The following is a 19514-nucleotide window of genomic DNA, read 5'->3' as shown; positions in this document are numbered from 1 at the left end:
TGAAATCATACAAGAGAGCAAAGTGACGATCCACATGATCGGAGGTAAACAAGCCTCAGAGGATTGGTCTAGAACAATACATATCATGATGACATCTTGTAATAAGTAAAGCCTAGGAGTAGTTGTGGTTTTTGTGTTAAGCAGAGAACTTGTAATCCTTTGACCCTCAAGGCTCGGTCTGAGCTCGAGGTTGGTGTATATTTCTGGTCTAGAACAATACATATCATGATGACATCTTGTAATAAGTAAAGCCTAGGAGTAGTTGTGGTTTCTATGTCAAGCAGAGAACTTGTAATCCTTTGACCCTCTAGGCTCGGTCTGAGCTCGAGGTTGGTGTATATTTCTGATGTTCTTCATACTATCTACTCACAATTATGAGTTTTGCAAAAAAAAAAAAAAATGAAATAATAGATGAAGGTGGAAAATCAAAAGATATATGAAAGAGAAATTCAAAAGACCTTTTGTGTCCATATAAAGAGGGGGTCAACTTCACATGGGTATATTTTTGTTTCTCTTCTATTTTGGTTTTCGTTTAGTGTTTTCTTCTCTTTAAAGTGTTCTCTCTCTCTCTCTCTCTCTCTCTCTCTCTCTCTCTCTCTCACACACACACACACACACACAATGTTGTATCCGTCCTTCCCAGTATCCTAGTTGATATTGTTGCAAATCTACAGGCTTCATCATTGCTTGTTTCTACGTGCTATAAACTAGTGCATTGTTTTTTTAAATTGTTGAGAGAATCTTTGAAGAATGAGGAATATCTTTTAATTTTTTTGAAGCCATTAGAAATACCTTTAAAATATAATCCTATAACTCTTGGAATATAAAATAACTCCCTTGTATTGAGCTCATGTGCTACACTTGCACAATTTGAGAAAGACTACCCGAACACACAACGAAAAAAATAATTGTTGTTCCTACCGCGAAGATGCTTTTGTTGAACAAGATTATAGACCAATAAGAAGGATTTTAGACCATATTACATGAGATTGCTTATAGAAAGTTGTGCATCAAAAGTGCGGGGCTAAGTATATTTTCAAAATAATCCACAACTAAAGGAGATGGCAAAAAATTATGATTAGATAATGCCTAATAAATGGGCGACTTAAATTAGTAGTGCTTTATAGTGACACTCCCTTCCAACATCCCAAGTTGCTAAAGAAAGTGTTGGCATAGTAAGAAAGAGGCCTACTCTAGCCAAAAACCCATAATAGCCAAACCCCCCTCCCCCCAACCACCACCACCCCCAAACCCACAAAGAGAAAAATAAATAAACCCCATTGCATAGACAAGGAATGGGGTTGGTAGAATTTCTTTTGACAGAGAAAACATTATCACAATTGACATTATGGGAACTACAATTTTTTATTCATGCGAGTGCTCCACATAATGAATGCATTCCTTATTCTTGAAAAGTTCATGAGCATGCTTTCCACTCCATAAACATACTGAAATTCTCCCTGAAAAACCCCCTATTTTACTTTTCCAAAAAGTGAGCTTTTCTTCAACTAGACATGAATGTAGTAATGAGCACAAAAGCTTAAGTCCTTTTCTCTTTTGAACATGCAAAGCTCTTGATGGCCTCCCTTTAACAGTATAGAAGGTTATGAACAAAGACACTATATCCCCAAAAAAAACATTATGAGAGAAGATTAAAAAAACCACCTTATCATAAGCCTTTGCTTAGAAGTCTCGTACAAATGTAATCTTCAGTAACTCAAGGCTCTACTCGAGCTTGAGGTTATTTTGTAATTTTATGTTGTGCTTAATACAATTCACTCACAAATTGTTAGTTTTGCACCCCCAAAAAAAAGGGTCTCATACAAATGCGCATTAAAAACAAAATGAAGATGTCAATGGGTGCTATCTCAATTGGTAGACTCGTAGCCTATGTGCCTCAAGTCTGGGGTTCAATCGCCTTTTGATAACCTGAAGACATGTTCTAAGTCTTTAAGGACTGTTCTCATATGGGGGAGGGTGTGTGTGATGGGATGCCTCTCTCCCTACCTGTGAGATCGTTGTACATAGGGTGTGCGTTTGTTTCAAAGTTCTTGTACTATTTTTTGTTTTAAGGTGAAGATTCACATAGACATTCTTAAGCAATAAAAGAATAAGGAAATCAAGTTATGTAATGTAAGTCTATGATATGAAATGAAGGGACTTTTTGAGAAACTTAAAACCAAAAGAAAAAAGATTTCTATGCTTCACATGAAAATGCATGTGCAATCGGTACAAGAAATAATAAAATATCAAATGAAGGTATAAGTCTCTTCTTCTCTAAGGCTTGTTTAAGAAACCCTAACATACACACCATCAATGTTGGTGAAGGCTCTTTTCAAGGAGTCCATTCATACTCTATCTAGGACTATCAAGAAATTGCAAGACAGTGTTAGTAGAGATGCTCAAAATCTAGCAATCACTTTCAGCCTCTTTAAGTTCAACAGTGACAATCAAACTAGAGTTTCAAAGAACACAAAAGGAGCCAATGTAAGAACATGGAGTCATCAAATCATGTATTAAAAAAATAGGATGGAGTATTGTATTTTTAATGAAGAAAAAATACGCATTGAATTGATTTTTATATGCTTCAAGTTGATTTTTTTCCTTTTGCTTTTTTCTCTAAAGAAGCATTTTTCATTTTTTGTTTGGTGGGCGAATTGATGGAGTCATTGTATGCGAAGGCTGATTAGGGAAGGTTAACGAAAATATAAGAAGATTGATTGGGAGGTTCAGTGGCTCTTTGTAATCCACGTTAAAAATTGTGCGATAGTCCATAGCTTGCTTAAGGAACTTTTGCAAAATAGGAATCTAAGAGCTTCCAATGTGAGCACAAAAGGTTTTTGGACTTTCCACCTTCATTTGTCTTTTGATTTTTCACCTTCATCTGTCTTTTCATTTCCTAAACTCGCCCATAACTTATGCACTTAATATGTTTTGGAAGACTTTTTATTTTTCTGAGATTGGGGAGACCTAATGAACCCAAATTAGAATACGCCATATAAATATGGTTTCATGAAAATCTAATAATCAAAAACATCAAAAGACCAACATAAAAGGTAAATAATCCCAAACCTAGGATTATTAATGGGTCCCCCCATTTTTGCCTTGTAAAACATATCATTTATAGCCATTTATCTTGCAAAGTGAATGTAATGAGGTGAAGACATCATTTGGGCATTCTAAAACAAGAGATCTATTGAATGCTTGACAAGTGAGTATCCAAGCTCGAAACACTTCAAGAATCTTTCTCTCTTCTCGTCTCAGGTATGTTTTAGCTTGCAAAAATTAGAGCCTCTTAAGGCCGTTGTGGTACCTAAACAAAAATCTTGTGAACAATACAACAAATAATTTGGGCAGACTCCAATAGTAACCTTAACACTCCACTAATATATAGACTTTCAACCATCTCTTCAACAGGAACAACCATGGCAAATGGCCAGTGAGTTTGCAATAGAGTGGTCTTAGTAGGTGTGTGAGAGAATCAAATCTCCTATGCGACATGTTACATCTTTTAGCCCATGGTGACTCTCCTAATTGGCCTGGACACTATTCCCCAAAAATTGGGGTATGGTGCATTTTAAACCGACCAAATTTGCAAAATCCCCGCTAGATTCCAAGCTTGCCTTGAAGGAACTACCACAATTTTACAAGTTTTAGTGTAAATATTAACAAATGCTGTAAACATTGACTTAAGAACAGAAGAGTGGCCTTAATTTCTTTAGAAAAAGTGGTTTTGGCAAGTCTTTTTTTTGGGGTTGCCTTTTTTTTTTTTTTTTTTTGGGGGGCGGGGGGCGGGGGGGGGGGGGGGGGGGGGGGGGGGGGGGGGGGCTCGTCACTATATGACACCTCCCCAGGGAGGTGGGATCAATGGCCCACAGTAGGCGTCGCGAGGCAGGTGCAATCCGAGCCATTCGATCGACATTTAAACTAGGTGTGAATTAAGCGTGAACTCGGAGATATGTGCACCACACCAAATTTGGTGTGAACTCGGTGTGAACTCGACGTGAACACGGTGTGAATTAGGTGTGAACTGGGGAGGGCCTGCACACCACACCAAATTTGGTGTGAACTCAGTCCGAACTCGGTGTGAAGTAGGTGTAAACCTGTTCGCGACGCCGTGATCTATAAACTTATCCCACACCCACCTTTCAACGAGTGCGCGATAGCCTAGTGGTTAGAGTCAATCCCGTGGGAGAGAAGGTGGTGGGTTCAAGTCCTGAATCCAAAAAAGTTGAAATCTTTCGCATTCCGTAGGCAATCCAACGGTCACGATCAACCGGTGATCGGGAGCCATTGATCCCACCTCCAAATGGAGGTGTCAATTAGTGGGGGTGGGTTTTTTTTGGGGGGGGGGGGGGGGGGGGGGGGGGGGGGGGTGTTTATAAGATGCAATCATTGTAAATTCAGGTGAAAAATGTAAATTCGGCTCGACACCCTGTGCTCCCGATCCCGAGTCTTGGACCCTGTGCTCCCGATCACTAACCAATGGGTGCTGGAGTCCGCTTAGTATTTGTATGCAGAGCGATGTAAAATTCGTTTAAATTCGAGCGTTTTGTAAATTAGGGGATCTATATCCATGGCCCTGATTTTGCCTGCGGCCCCCGACCATTGATGATCCCCTCAGCCCCGCCCCACCCCACCCCACCCCACCACACCAACCCCGACCGGGTCATTAGAGAGAGAGAGAGAGAGAGGGACCAGGAGTGTCCTTGAGTGGTTGAGAACCCAAAAATCTAATAGCAGGCTAAAAGTTAAAGATGCGCATTGCCAATCATGGCCTGAATGCCTACAAAAAAGCAGACGCAATGCCAACGTGAGCAGAGAGAGAGAGAGCATGATGGTTCAACTGCTGGGCAACAACAACAACAACAAAAGCAGAAGAACCCGTGGCGCTCCCGCCGCCCTCATGTCTCATGGTTAGTTGGGCTGTCTTGCAGCAGCATTGCAAAATATCGAAATCCAACGGTCCGTCTTTTCTTTTTTCATTTTAAATCACATAAATAAAAATAGCAATGCGCATCTGACTTTTGGATGAGGTTTGCTTTAAAACTGTCGGTGCCCTACATGCAAACAAAAGCTTTGAATTTCTTAACATTCTTGAGCCCATTGTACCATAAGTTTAGAATTAGCCCTCTTTTGTGTCCCCCCCTTCTTCCTTGACCCTAAACCTCAAAAGTGAAATATTCCAAGTTCGGCAGCAAGCAATATCACACAAGTCCTTTTGCTAGACTTGCTTTTATCTAGACACCACATGCCTCAAACCTCTGTTGAACAGCCACAATAGATTGGCAATCTGGAAAATTGGTGAAATTTTTGATACTTCACCTATAATCTCATTAAAAACTCTATAAAGTTTCAACACACCCCTATAAATTTAAAGGACCCAATTTCTCATGTTTTTGGGAAGACTGGTCATATATTCGCCTTCATTTTAATTCTTTTGTAACAAGCACCACTCACCTTCAAAACAATTTTCATCAGCTACGTTATGACATTGTGGAGTGTCAAGAATGTAAGGCCTAAAGCGCATAAGATTCGGAATGGTATACACCACATGAAGACGAAGCTAGAGTTCTACGCAAGATAGGGAAAATTTTTCATTAGAAGTCTGGGCCCAAAAGTTGAATACCCTCAAACATTAACAACATGCTCGATACCCCCACTTCTTGAAAGATGGTGATGGCCATAGCAAATGCGCGGGCCTGCTGCTTGCTAAACCATAAACGACCTTCCCCATTCATGGACATATAGCTAGCGTTTGGATGAGCAAATGCACAAGCCCTCTATAGGGACCCCTAGAAGATCTTAGATGAACGATATCAAAGAATGCTCAAACAAGATACACATAAGCAATTGGTGGCAAAGTACACTAGACATCCAAGAAGGAAAGATGACTACAAATTTTCCACACAATTAAGCTCTTTAAGAACACTTGCTAAGCAAAACTATGATGCATAATAGAGTACCACTTTCAATAATAAACCTCATTAACCAAAGGTAACTTGCTAGACAACATTCTAATCCTCAAACATGTGTTCATTACTTCTCCCTACCTCTCTCTCTCTCCTTCCGTCTTTTGTGGCCTTGATGAAAAGGTTAAAGACCCAAAAAAGATGCTGCTTGAATTATATTGTGGACATACCGACAAAATCCTTCCACTCCTGAAAAATTAACACATTCGAGCTTCACGTCACTGGAGGTTTCCATGCATAATTCCAAAATATTTCCAAGGATGTCTAGTCTTATTTCAACATTATTTTTCATGTATAGACTTATGTTTTTTTATATAAAAAAATAGGTTTCAGTAGGTTGGAAGGATGCAACCTCCTTTTAGCCACAATGCCAATGCAACCTAATGTGTAGCTTGGTCTAATATAATTTGGTGCACCATCAAAAGTGAACCTCCACTTCAATCGGTGCTGCTATTTAAGATTGATAATATGAAAAATTTGCTTCACGCTGTTACAACAAATACTGGGTAGAGGCATCATCAAGCTCATCAGCAGCCTTTTCAATTTTAAACCACCGATGCTCATGGTTGTTGTCCCTCGATGACAGGGATGGCCAATCTTATTCAAAAACCTCTTCTCAGAACCATTCACAGCCTGTAGCAATCCAGCTATCGACTGACAACCAAAATTCCTCCACTCTACCAAAAACATTGCTGCAAGACATACCAATTCCATAGAATCAATTTCCTGCCACTCGTCAACATGGACATCATCACCTTGGAAAAAGTCTTTTACAATAATGAACAAGGCAATGAATCTGCCCCGAAAACATAGAACAAAACAAAAGAGCTCTCCCTTTTCTGTTCTTTAGGTGGCTGGGCAAGAGTCTTTAGTCATCCACCTTCAATCCGAGACCCCCAGCCAGGCAAGAGTCTTTATTAACTAATCAGTCATCCATGTTCAAATCTGAGACCCCCCACACCTTTCATCCATAGAGCTTTGAATTGCAATCAAAGAGCTCTCTCTCAATTCCCACAAATCACTTGAAAAGCTTTAAATTTCGATGATGCCATAGCCATTCACAACACCTCTGCCTAACTGTACAAATCAGAACTTGCTAAGCAGCTTGAGAACATGTCGTTCCAGCTTCTAGTTGATAGAATCTGCAAGTTTATCTTTATGAATATTGCAATCCACTTTGATCTGCACTTTTACTTTTTCCCTTTTCTCTTGGACGGCTTACCAACTGCAACTGCATTTTCTGCTTTCTTGGACATCACATAGAAATGTTTCCAAGCTGCACGTAATGCCTTCTTCTCTGAAATGATAGCTAGCTTTGCTTGCATTTGAGACCATGACAACTTTGATACCTATAACAACCAGTATTAAATGGGATGATCTCTCTCTCTCTCTCTCTCTCTCTCTCTCTCTCTCTCTCTCAATAAAAGTGGGGCTTTGACCCCCTTTGCATTACATAAAATCAGCCATAGGTCCACAAAAAGAAATATGGGAAAAGCCCTGAAAGATATACAATGAGATCATGGGGAAAAAATCCCAAAACAAACCACAGGATACATCTAGGGATAAAGATACTCTAATCAAGCGGTGAAATGTAGCTATCTAGATTATGATTAAGTCTACACAAATCTGCCCAAAGCTTTGTCCACCTCAGGTCATGTAGCAAAAACTGTCACAAACTCATGGCGTGGTAGTCCCGCAAATGCTGACGTGGCAAAACAGTACGGAACCCTGCGTTTTACACTGACGTGGCAGGCTGTACTGATGCTCGTGATTTGCGGCGCTGGTTGCTGATGTTGCAGGCCATACAGACACCCGCAATTCGCGACGCAAAACGCACTGGCAGCGTTGAAGCTTTTTTGGCCCATTGCTTTTGAGTTTTGAAGCTTTTCATGTAACTGCTTTTGAGTTTGAAGGTCAAGGGCCTATAGATATGAACTTAGGGCCACTCTGAAAACAGTTTGTGTCACAAAGTAATGACGTGGCATGCAGAGAAATGGCCAAGTGGACAAGAGAAACTGAATGGACTAACTTGAAGAACTTATGAAGCACCGACCGTGGGGCCCGAAACCCTAAAAGACAAAGCGTGGAGTCTGGACCCTGAAAGGGATTTCCGTAAAAAGGGCTGACATGCTGACGTGGCAGATCGTACGGATGTTGACGTGGCAAGGCCGTACGGAATTTCCGCGATTTGCGTTGCAAGTGCAACATGCATACCGTACGGATTTTCACAAATTACGCTGGCTTTTGGGAATCTCCAACGCTAGCTTTTGGGGACCAAGGCTTTTGGACGAAAGTACTTTTGAACCGATTGCTTTTGGGGCTCTGCTTTTGGGCATCCCATGTACTGTTTATAAGAGCCCTTTGGGCCTCACTCTGCAGAGCATGTGGACGCAAAGTCTGAGAGCAGAGGTCCCTCGGGAGTTGTACTTTGCAATGATTAATGATAAAGAAATATGGAAAGAGGCGCCAGACTTTGGGGCCAATACCTCTGGGCACGGAACTACACCGGGCCGTGTCTCTCTCTCTCTCTCTCTCTCTCTCTCTCTCTCTCTCTCTCTCTCTCTCTCTCTCTCTCTCTCTCTCTCTTTGTGTGTGTAACAGACTTGGACACTCCAAGTCAAGAATCAATCGCGACAGCACCAAATAACCACTTCAAAACAATTCACAGTTCACAATAGATTTGCACTGGCCCGGCGGAGTTCCGTGCCTAGAGATATTGGCCCCAAAGACTAGCCCCTTTCGGTATTTCTTTATGTATTAAATCAATGTCAAAGTACAAAGAGCGGTTAGGGTTTCACTCTCAGACTCTACGTCCAGATGCTCTGAGAAGTGAGGCCCTCACCGCGAATATAAAGATTACAAGGGATGCCCAAAAGCTTTCAGTTCAAAAGCGGTTTCTCTCTCTCTCTCTCAAGAGAGCAAACAAAATAAAGCAAACTCTCCCTCTCTCTCTCTCTCTCTCTCTCTCTCTCTCTCTCTCTCTCTAATTCCTTGCGTAGCCAAGAATCAAGGGAATAGCGTCGCTGGTTGCTTTTTTTCCCATCTCCGTGATTTCCAAAAAAATCAGTACACTGCTGCCACGTGGCATTTGCGCCTGCTTTTAGGGTTTCCAGCCACTTTAGGGTTTCAGCCAGCAGTTTAGGGTTAGAGTTTCCAGAAATTAGGGTTTCTGCAAAATTAGGGTTTTTGGCAGAAATTAGGGTTTATAAGAATTTTAGGGTTTCTGCAAAATTAGGGTTTGCATGAATTTTAGGGTTTCTGGCATAAACTGTCGATAGCCACGTCATCACTTTGTGACATACCCCCCTCTTGAAAGCATTGTAATCAACCGCGATTACGCCTGCAAAACCGACAGAAGCCATAAACCGTCTTAGCAGACACTGACTGTTAGTACCTACATACTAGGAACACACATCTAGCACATGTACCCAATCGACAGTCACATCACACAACATCACATGACATTCAACATTCATTCGGATATTAGACCATGATTTATCGGCAATGTAGCTAGCAATCGCATCTAGGTCCAATCGGGACCTTATCGATGTCCGATTGATTGACCCCTATTGCAACCATGTCCATTCGAGATCAATCAGACCAAAATTCTGCAGTCATTTCGTCTATCACTTCCTGCACTTAAAAGAAGTCAAGAACAAATCACTATCATAATCAGGAATTCCATTTCATTAAAGTCATACAGCAGAATACTGTCAGCTTTCATTATCCCTGAAGCTCAAAGAGACATCAGTGACTGTAGTATCTAAATCAAGCCATCTGTTGACAAAGGAGCGGAGTGACTCCCCTCTTGTGCATCCCACTGCACCAGATCTCCGGCCAAGCTGAATTCTGGGTTCCGTTTTAAATAGACTATGCTAAACCAAAAGCATCGAGGTAAAGTTTCACAATCTGAGGAGTATCTGCTAGGTCCTCCTCCTCCATCCACTTCGCATCCAATGCAGGGTAGTTCTTGAACTTAACCAAGAACCGCCTTCGGACTTTACCTTTATTCTTCGTATCCGTGTGTGCCAAAATCTGTTCAGGAACAAGGATCTCCTCGTTTTCTTCCACTTCGGGTTGCTCATCAGGCTCCCCATCGTCAGGCACATCACCCTTAAAAGGTTTCAAGAGACTCACTTGAAATGCATTGTGAATCCTCCAAATATCTGGCAGTTTCAATCGGAAGGAGACATCATTTATCTTTTCAGTGATCTGGAAAGGTCCGTAGTATCGCATACTAAGCTTTGGAAAAAGCCTCTCCTTTCCCTTTTTCTTTCGTAGGCGTGCCTTCTCAAAACATAAGAGCACCCAATAATCCTCCTTCAATTTCAAGTCGCGATGATGGCGATCCGCTGCCTTTTTTTGTCGTTCTTGAGACTTCTGCAAAGTCTCGCGAACCTTGGCAAAAGCCGTATCCAAATCTCGCGTATATTCATCCGCTTCAAAGATCTTATCTTTCATGCTTAGGAAGGGTGGAACCTTCGAAGCACCTTCAACAATCTCAAATGGCGTCTTCCTCGTCGAAGAGTGTATCGTATTATTGTAGGCAAATTCCACCAAAGGTAAGTACTTTTCCCATTGAGTCTTCTAATCAGAGATATAAGACTTCCATAAATCTAGAACCACTGAATTTGCAATCTCAGATTGCCCATCAGTCTGCGGGTGGAACGATGACGAGAACTGCAACCGCGTGCCAATGTTCTTCCAAATTGCCTTCCAAAACAAACTCGTAAATTTGGGGTCTCTGTCAGAGACAATCGTCTCAGGCATGCCATGTAATTTGAATATCTGGGCCACAAACAGTCTCGCTAAGTGATCCGGCTTGACTGTTTTCTTCACTGGAATGAAATGAACCTGTTTGCTAAATCTGTCAATAACAATCCAGATACCATCGTGACCACTCTGTGTTCTCGGAAGATCAAAAATGAAATCCATTGCAATACTTTCCCAGGGGCGAGTGGGTATGGGTAAAGGCTGTAACAATCCCTGTGCCTTATGCCTGTCAAACTTGACCTTCTGGCATACTAAGCAACTGCACACAAACTCTTCCACATCCTTTTTGAGTCTCGGCCAAAAGAAGTATCTCTCTACCCCCTTCATAGTGGTAGCAATGCTGCGGTGACCCGTAAAATGTGGACAATGGCATTCAGTCATAATCTTTTCTCTCAACGGCTGTGTAACGCACAACATAGTCTTCCTCATCAAGTAGCCTTCCTGAATGGAGTATCCTGCTACTGTCTCCCCATCCCGTATCCGTGTGAAAATATCTGCAAAATCTGTATCTGTGGCATACTGATCGACCATATCCTCGAAGCTCCTATGATGTATCACGGAAATAGCCAGAACCAACGACTTCCGAGACAAAGCATCTGCCACCACATTCTTCTGTCCCTGCACATGGACAATCTGGAAGTAAAACTGTGACAAGATGTTCGCCCACCGCATCTGCTTTTCCGATGACAAGAAGTAGCGCAAACTCTGATAATCTGTAAAGACAGTAAAATCCGCTCCTAGTAGGTGTTGGGTTAAAGGCCCAAATGGCCCCCTTTAATGTATATTTTAAAGGTTACTAACCTTTGGCCAAGTTCACATTGAACTTGGCCACTAACTTTAAATTGGTCCTATACATATTAATAAAAGGAATATGAGTTTTTAACTCACTCACTTATTCCCCCATCTATCGAGTAGCGTGCGCTCCCTCTCCCTCTTCGTTCTGCTAGCGCTTCCCTTCTACAGCACAGTGCCTCCGCTTCAAGCCTCAAGGCCTACGCATTCGCGTGCTCTATCACTTGCACACACCGCCGCACGCTCATCAATTGGTATCAGAGCCCAATTAGGGCTTGCTCCCAAACCTGCAAACGCTGATTTTCAGCCAAGGAGGTCAACTTTCACGCGATATTTTGCAATTTCATCGCCAAAGGATTTGTCCTCGGACTCTAGAGAGCTCCCGGCAAGTCAAATTGACCCAAAACATGTTGAAATTAGATCAAAATCAGCAAATTACAGGTTATAACAGCAAAATACAGGTTTTGCAAATCATGTATTAAGGTGTGGGAACATCTTTGCTAAGTCCCGCTACCCGAAAACACTCAAATTGCCGAAAAACAGGTCCCAAAACAGGTGTTTTCAACAAATTTCAGATTTACGGAGTTTTTTGCAAGTGTTTTTATGATGCGACTACATTGGAGAAAGTGCAAATTGATGCAATCTACGCACGTTTGACAAATTTTGGCTATGTATGACCATTTGTGGCTCAATTTCATGCAATTTAATGCTACAAATTGGGGCTTTCGCTCTTACATACTTCTAAAGGCTGTGCATTCGCCTTAAGTATGTTCTGTGAGACTAAAAACAACTAAATTTGTTGTTTTTGAGCACAAATTCGCTCGCTTAGATTTCGGTGCGTATAAATTTCAGAAATTGTTTTTTGTGTCCAAATCGACCTATTTTGCCTCAAATTGCTCCTGTGACCATTTGGAGCTGTAGTGCACATCTCTATGAGGCTATACTCCGGTTTTTGTGCATTTTGCCCAAAAATTCAACGTATTAACCCTCTTATTCGTGCAACTATGGCCTCATCTTCTTCGGATATGAAGAATCTCTTCGAGATTAGGAGGTTCGATGGAACAGGCTTCGACCTTTGGAAAGACAGGATCCAGGGAATCCTATTTCTTAAGGATTGTGAAGGGGTACTTGAACAGGTAAAGCCACAGAATATGACGGATGAAGCATGGGTTAGCCTGAACAGGAAGGCTGTCACATACATTAAAATGGCCATGACCGATGAGACAATCATTGATGTGAAAGGTCTCACAAGTGCTTTTGATGTGTGGGAGAAGTTAAAGGGAATGTATGAGAATACAACGCCTGTCAACCAAGTGCATTTGATGCGAAAACTTGTTGGCATGCAACTAGATGAGTCCAAGAGCGCTGCAGAGCACTTGTCATTGTTCGCAGGTACTTTGTTGCAGTTACAGGATTCAGGCTTGCCCCCTTTTGATGATAAGCTAAAAGCTATCTTCTTGCTTATGACCTTACCTGAGTCATGGGAAACATTGGTGGTTTCATTGTCCAATAACCCCAATTTGACCTTTGATGGTGTCAGGGGTTCTATCTTGATTGAGGAAATCAGGAGGAAAGCAAGTGGAGAGGGAGGCAACTCTGCCAACATGGTTAGAGGCAAAACTGAAAAGAAGAATTCCTATGCACAAAGGAGTAAAAGTAACAGTAAGGAAAGGGGAAATGCCAACAAAGGCAAGGGTGATGTGACTTGCTATCAATGTGGCAGGAAAGGTCACAAGAAACCCGATTGCAAGTACTATAAAGCCGAGTTAGAACGGAAAAAGAATGGCGGAGACAAAAAGAAAGAGAAGAAGGAAGTCAAGACAGATGCACAGGATAGCTCAAAGGACAAAGAGAAGGCCAATGTGGCTTCTAGTGTTGTGATTGAGGAGCTGTCAGATGTAGAGGACATCTTGTGTGCCACTTTGTCAGATGATGATGCTTATGACATTGATGCCTCTTTTAATGTTCATTCATAGGACATGTAGATCACCAAGAATGATCTTATTGATGCTTTGTTACTGTCAATGATGCATTATCCTAGACTTGGATTGTTGATTCCGGTGCTTCATTTCATGTGACTCCTATCAAGGGGTGTTTCTCTACTTTTGATGCAGGCAAGCGTGGCCATGTATACCTTGAAAACAATCATGCATGTTCCATTGAGGGTATTGGCAATGTGCATCTCTCCATAGATGGCACAAATGAGCTTGTCTTGCATGATGTTAAGATATGTGCCGGGAATCAAGAAGAGTCTGCTTTCTGTTGGTCACAGGATCATGGAAAATGACTAAAGGCTCAAGGCTGATTGTAAAGGGCACAAAGAAAGGAACACTTTACTGCATGCATGGAAAGGCCATGTTGGGTAAGTTTATTGCATTGGCTAAAATTAACTCACATGGAGTTGTGGCACAAGAGGCTTGGCCATATGAGCCAATAGGGCCTTTCTAAGCTTTGTACTTTGAACAAGCTTGATGCTAAAGGCACAAAGCTTGACTTTTGTAATGAATGTCAATATGGCAAGCAAGTAAAGCGTTCTTATTACTCCGGTGTCTCTCGTACATCTTGTGTGCTTGATCTTGTACATTCTGATGTATGTAGCATGCCTACTAAGTCTATGGGAGGTGCATGCTATTTTGTCTCCTTTGTTGATGATCATTCTAGGAAAATTTGGGTTTATTTGCTTAAATCTAAGGATGAAGCCTTTGCTACGTTTAAGAAATTTCATGCATTTGTGACCACCCAAACAGATAGAAAGCTAAAATGCTTGCGTACGGACAATGGGGGGGAGTTTACAAGTGCTGAAATTTACAAGTTTTGTGAAAATTTGGGCATTAAGAGAGAGCTTACTGTACCATACAGTCCCTCTTCTAATGGTGTGGTTGAAAGATTCAATAGGACACTTTGTGAGAGGGTGAGATGTATGTTGTCCACAACTTATCTCTCTCATGGATTTTGGGAAGAAGCTTTGAAAACTGCAGTCCATATATGCAATAGATCCCCTCACATGTCTTTGAAAGGTGACATCCGTGAAGAGGTTTGGTCTGGCAAGCTTGCTTCATATGATGACTTACACATTTTTGGTTGCGATGCTTTTGTGCATGTTAGACCTGAGTTGAGGAGTAAACTAGATGCCAAGTCCATTAAAGGTCTTTTCATGGGATACGGTGAAGAAGGCGAAATGGGTTACAGGATTTGGTTACCATAGCTCAAAAGGGTTGTACGCAGCCGGGATGTTGTTTTTAATGAGGCAAGGCTGCTTCAAAACAATTGTGCCTCAAAGCATGACCATAAAAGGGTCAAATTTCAGCATGACCAGCCACCTGTTAGACCTATTATTGACCCTCAGGATGCACCACATATGGCTGAAAATGTAGATGATCCAGTGGTATTTGAGCCAGATGATGTTGAACAGCAAATTGAGGCTCCGGAATGGCATTTGCAGCCACGAAACAATGCTGAAAATGGTGCTGAAAATGATGTATAGCAGCCCATTGTTGATGATTTTATCATGCCACCTGATGTAAACCCATTGCCGGATAATGTGGATCATTGGGTGAAGCGGTCTACTTGTCAAAGACGGCCTGTGAGCAGATATGATCCCTCTTTGCATTACATTATGTTGACAGATGAGAGAGAGCCTCTTACGTATAAAGAGGCAAAGACATATGAGCACAACGACAAGTGGGAGCTCGCTATGCAGGAAGAGATTAAAGCTTTGCATGCTAATCATAATTGGGATTTGGTGGAATTTCCCAAAGGAAGGAAGGCTATTCCTAACAAAATGGGTGTATAAAATCAAGACAGTTGATGCAAAACCCAAGTATAAGGCAAGGCTAGTTGCAAAGGGATATGTTCAAGCCAAGGGCATAGACGTTCAGGAAGTGTTCTCTCCTGTTGTGAAGATGACAACTTTGCATGTATTGTTTGCCATAGTGGCTGCTCTTGATTTGGAAATGGACCAAATGGATGTACATACCGCTTTCTTGCATGGTGATGTGGAAGAAGAGCTTTACATGAAGCAACCCGAGGGTTTTGTTATTCCTGGCAAGGAACATATGGTATGTATGCTCAATAGAAGCTTGCATGGGCTGAAACAATCATGTAGACAATGGTACAAGAAGTTTGATCGCTTCATGCTTAAACATGGTTACAAAAGAATCCATGCAGACCATTGTTTGTATACCAAACGTGATGAGGATGGCAGCCCTATCATTCTTGTGCTCTATGTTGATAGCTACAAAGAAAAGAATCACTGTTGATGCTCTTAAAGGGCAGCTGAAATCTGCATTTTCAATGAAAGACCTTGGGGCAGCTGAACATATACTTGGAGTGCGTGTTACAAGGCAAAGAGACAAGCACCTATTGTATTTGTAGCAAGAAAAGTACATTGAAAAGGTGTTGGACAGATTTAACATGGCTGAAGCAAAGCCTCTTGGTGTGCCATTACAGCCATATGTCAAAATCTCCAAGGATGATTGTCCCAAGTCAAAGGAGGAAGCCAATGACATGCAAAGTGTGCCTTACGCTTCAGTTTGTGGTTCACTTATGTATGTGGTTGCTACTAGGCCTAACATAGCCCATGCAGTGGGAGTTGTGAGCCGGATTATGGCTAATCCAGGCAGGTTGCATTGGGATGCAGTGAAGTCCATTATGAGCTACTTGAAAGGGACTAAAAACAAATGCCTCTGCCATGGTAAACGACCATTGGAGTTGAAGGGATTTTGTGACTCTGACATGGCTGGTGATATGGATACACGGAAATCCACAAGTGGTTATGTGTTTACTCTTGCGGGAGGTGTTGTTTCATGGTGTTCTAGATTGCAAAAGATTGTTGCATTGTCTACGACAGAGGCTGAATATATTTCAGCCACTGAGGCTTCCAAAGAAGCCATTTGGTTCACGCCTATGCAATGAGTTTGGTTTGCCTACCAAGGCACCTATGCTTGCTTGTGATAGCCAGAGTGCCATATGTCTGGCAAAGAATGCCATGTTTCATGCACGCACAAAGCATATTGATGTGCGGTATCACTTCATTCGAGAAGTGCTTGAGGATGGCCTTCTTACATTGGTTAAAGTCCATACATCACAAAATCCAGCGGATGCTCTCGCTAAGTGCTTATCCAAAGCACAACATCATCTATGCATAGAGATGGTGGGAGTCACGTAGCTTAAAGGCGCCATTTATGCCTTTAAGTGGGAGGTTGTTGGGTTAAAGGCCCAAATGGCCCCCTTTAATGTATATTTTAAAGGTTACTAACCTTTGTGAACTTGGCCACTAACTTTAAATTGGTCCTATACATATTAATAAAGGGAATGTGAGTTTTTAACTCACTCACTTATTCCCCGATCTATCGAGTAGCGTGCCCTCTCTCTCCCTCTTCGTTCTGCTAGCGCTTCCCTTCTGCAGCACGGTGCCTCCGCTTCAAGCCTCAAGGACTACGCATCTTCGCGTGCTCTATCACTTGCACACGCCGCCGCGCGCTCATTAGTAGGTAATGCCGCCACTGAGTAAGATCATGGATAACCGCCAAAAGCTCTTTCTCATATATCTGTTTTGTCATCTCCGGCCTAGAGAACAATCGGCTCTCGTAAGCAATGGCATGGCCTTCTTGCATCAAGACCGCACCCAGACTACGACCACAAGCATCACAATATACTTCGTGCTCTGATACCACTGTAACAGACTTGGACACTCCAAGTCAAGAATCAATCGCGACAGCACCAAATAACCACTTCAAAACAATTCACAGATCACAATAGATTTGCACTGGCCCGGTGGAGTTCCGTGCCTAGAGATATTGGCCCCAAAGACTGGCGCCCCTTTCGGTATTTCTTTATGTATTAAATCAATGTCAAAGTACAAAGAGCGGTTAGGGTTTCACTCTCAAACTCTGCGTCCAGATGCTCTGAGAAGTGAGGCCCTCACCGCACATATAAAGATTACAAGGGATACCCAAAAGCTTTCAGTTCAAAAGCAGTCTCTCTCTCCCTCAACTAAACGAAGTTGAGGGAGAAGTTCGACATAGTATTTGGGACCAGAAGATGGGCTGGTCCCCCCCCTTAAAGAGAATCCTTTATTAGGGAGAATCTTTTTACAAGCACAAGAACCGGAGAAAACCCCTCCATTCTAAATCTCTGACTCGATGGTCGTTCCTTCCCGTAAGGGAAATCCGAGAAATGAGCTCTCAATCCTTTTTCCGTATGTACTTGGAGTTGAGACTCCGCAGACAATTTCCGAATTCCGTTTCCGGAATTCCGGAATTCCCAAGCGTAGGCTGAAGCCTTCTCGCTTCTCCTTCCCGATGAAGTACCTACAAACACACACGCAAACACACGACAACAATTCGTATGGCGAATCCACAATAGATACCTGTCGCTCTTGCGCGGGAAAAGCGACTTCCGTGCTTCATAGTCTCGCGATCTCTCGCGTCTTCTGGCGGCAAAGTCTTCTCTTGCTGGCGCTGGCAACCTCTTTTTAGTGAGGGCATGTGGTGCTTTTATAGCTCCTTCGCCACGGCACGAATAGCTGCTCGCGTAGAGATCGCAGCCATTTTTTTTTCAAAAAAAATTCGTTTTTTTTCCCCCCCTGTTCTACCTGAAATAGGGAGAGAGAATTCGCTGACTCGTTTTGTTGCTTTATTTTCTAAGTGGCTGCCCACTTATTAAGTAGATGGCCGGCATATTTTAAAATTGGTCTGAACCTGCCCAAAAACTCAATAAAACCTTCTAAGTTTAAAACAATGCTTTTCACAACACTTCCCAGACGTCCCTGGATGCAACCACATGCACGAATGCAGTGCAAACATAGATTCCTCGCGGGAAAGCGTATGCTCTTTCCGGAAAACTCGTTAAAATATTCCGCTTTTTAAGAAAAGCTTCTCAGAACCCATCTTTATTTTTGTGCTTGCGTCTTTACGCGTATTCCTCTTTTCCAGTTCGGATTTCCTCTCGACTATGGATATCCCCTTTCCGATGCACCCGTCACCCACCTTGTGACGCATCAGGAATACCCATTACCTAGTCCTTTCCTATCGAACTTACGGTACAATCCCCTTCACGATGCTCTATGTCACCCATCCTATGACGCATCAGAGATGTCCGTTCCCGGATGGTCGGATACTTCTTACTGATGCTCCCTGTCACCCATCCGATGTGACGCACCCGTTCCTGGTGGCCTTACAGGTATTCCCTTTCACAGTGCTCCTGTCATTACTTTGAATGACGCACTAGGGATACTCTGTACTCGGATGTCTCCAGTTAGAAAAACCCTCACTTAAAATTCCAATAATTCATTTAGAATTATTTTTCTTGGTGTTCCAAGCGAGAAAACCCTCTCACTTATAAATCCAATAATTCATTTAGAATTATTTTTCTGTCAGATAAAGCGAATTTAGCAACAAGCTGAAAGGACAGACGAGTGAAAAAAAAAAATGCAAAATTAGTACTCGCAGAAAGGGCTAGACAGAACTCTTGAAAAGAAGATGAACCAGAGGACCACTAGAAGATAGCTAGAGAGTTGTAGAGCAACAATGGAGCACGGAAGAAAAGGAAAGACGAAAGCAGGACATGTACCAAATTTTGTGGGGACCACCAACCCTGACCAGCTGACGAAAGTATTGAACTTTGCAAAGCATGGGGCAAAGTGCTAGACCAGGAAGCCTTTATCTTCTTTGATGGAGAAGCCAAGGCCAATTTCATTTCAACCAAATTGGTAGCTTGACTTGGAATTACGCCCGAAGAAATGGGGCCACCAACCGAGGTTGTTCTAGAGGCACCCAAACGAGATGTTGCCACTACGCATGTCATTGGCAAACTACGTTTGCATTGTCAGGGGTACTTAGGACACAAGGACTTTTACATCATGCCTTTGAAAGGGTGTGACATCCTCCGAGGAATCCCTTGGTTCCCCAAGAACAGTGCCGTGGTCGATTATAGGGCAAGGAAGGACATCTTGAAGAATGAGAAGAGCAAAGAGAT

At 42.3% G+C, this 19514-nt stretch overlaps 1 protein-coding gene across 5 annotated transcripts in view; it reads right to left on the bottom strand.

Moving 5' to 3' along the window:
• Positions 1 to 6680: 6680 nt before the first annotated feature.
• LOC147433742 (ribulose-1,5 bisphosphate carboxylase/oxygenase large subunit N-methyltransferase, chloroplastic-like) overlaps positions 6681 to 19514 on the bottom strand; it is a 57011-nt gene continuing 44177 nt past the window's right edge. For 2 of the 5 annotated variants that reach the window (XM_086490372.1, XM_086490371.1), the window contains one exon: positions 6681 to 7321. In XM_086490372.1, coding sequence (XP_086346498.1) covers positions 7163 to 7321 — 159 coding nt within the window. In that variant the 3' untranslated portion in view covers positions 6681 to 7162. The remainder of the gene's footprint in view (positions 7322 to 19514) is intronic. The other 3 variants (XR_015185294.1, XR_015185293.1, XM_086490373.1) reach the window with 2 other exon arrangements.

The sequence above is a fragment of the Adiantum capillus-veneris genome, chromosome 19, assembly GCF_014529385.1.
Source record: "Adiantum capillus-veneris isolate H3 chromosome 19, ASM1452938v2, whole genome shotgun sequence".
Lineage (NCBI taxonomy): Eukaryota > Viridiplantae > Streptophyta > Polypodiopsida > Polypodiales > Pteridaceae > Adiantum > Adiantum capillus-veneris.
This window is presented reverse-complemented; position numbering and strand designations above follow the sequence as displayed.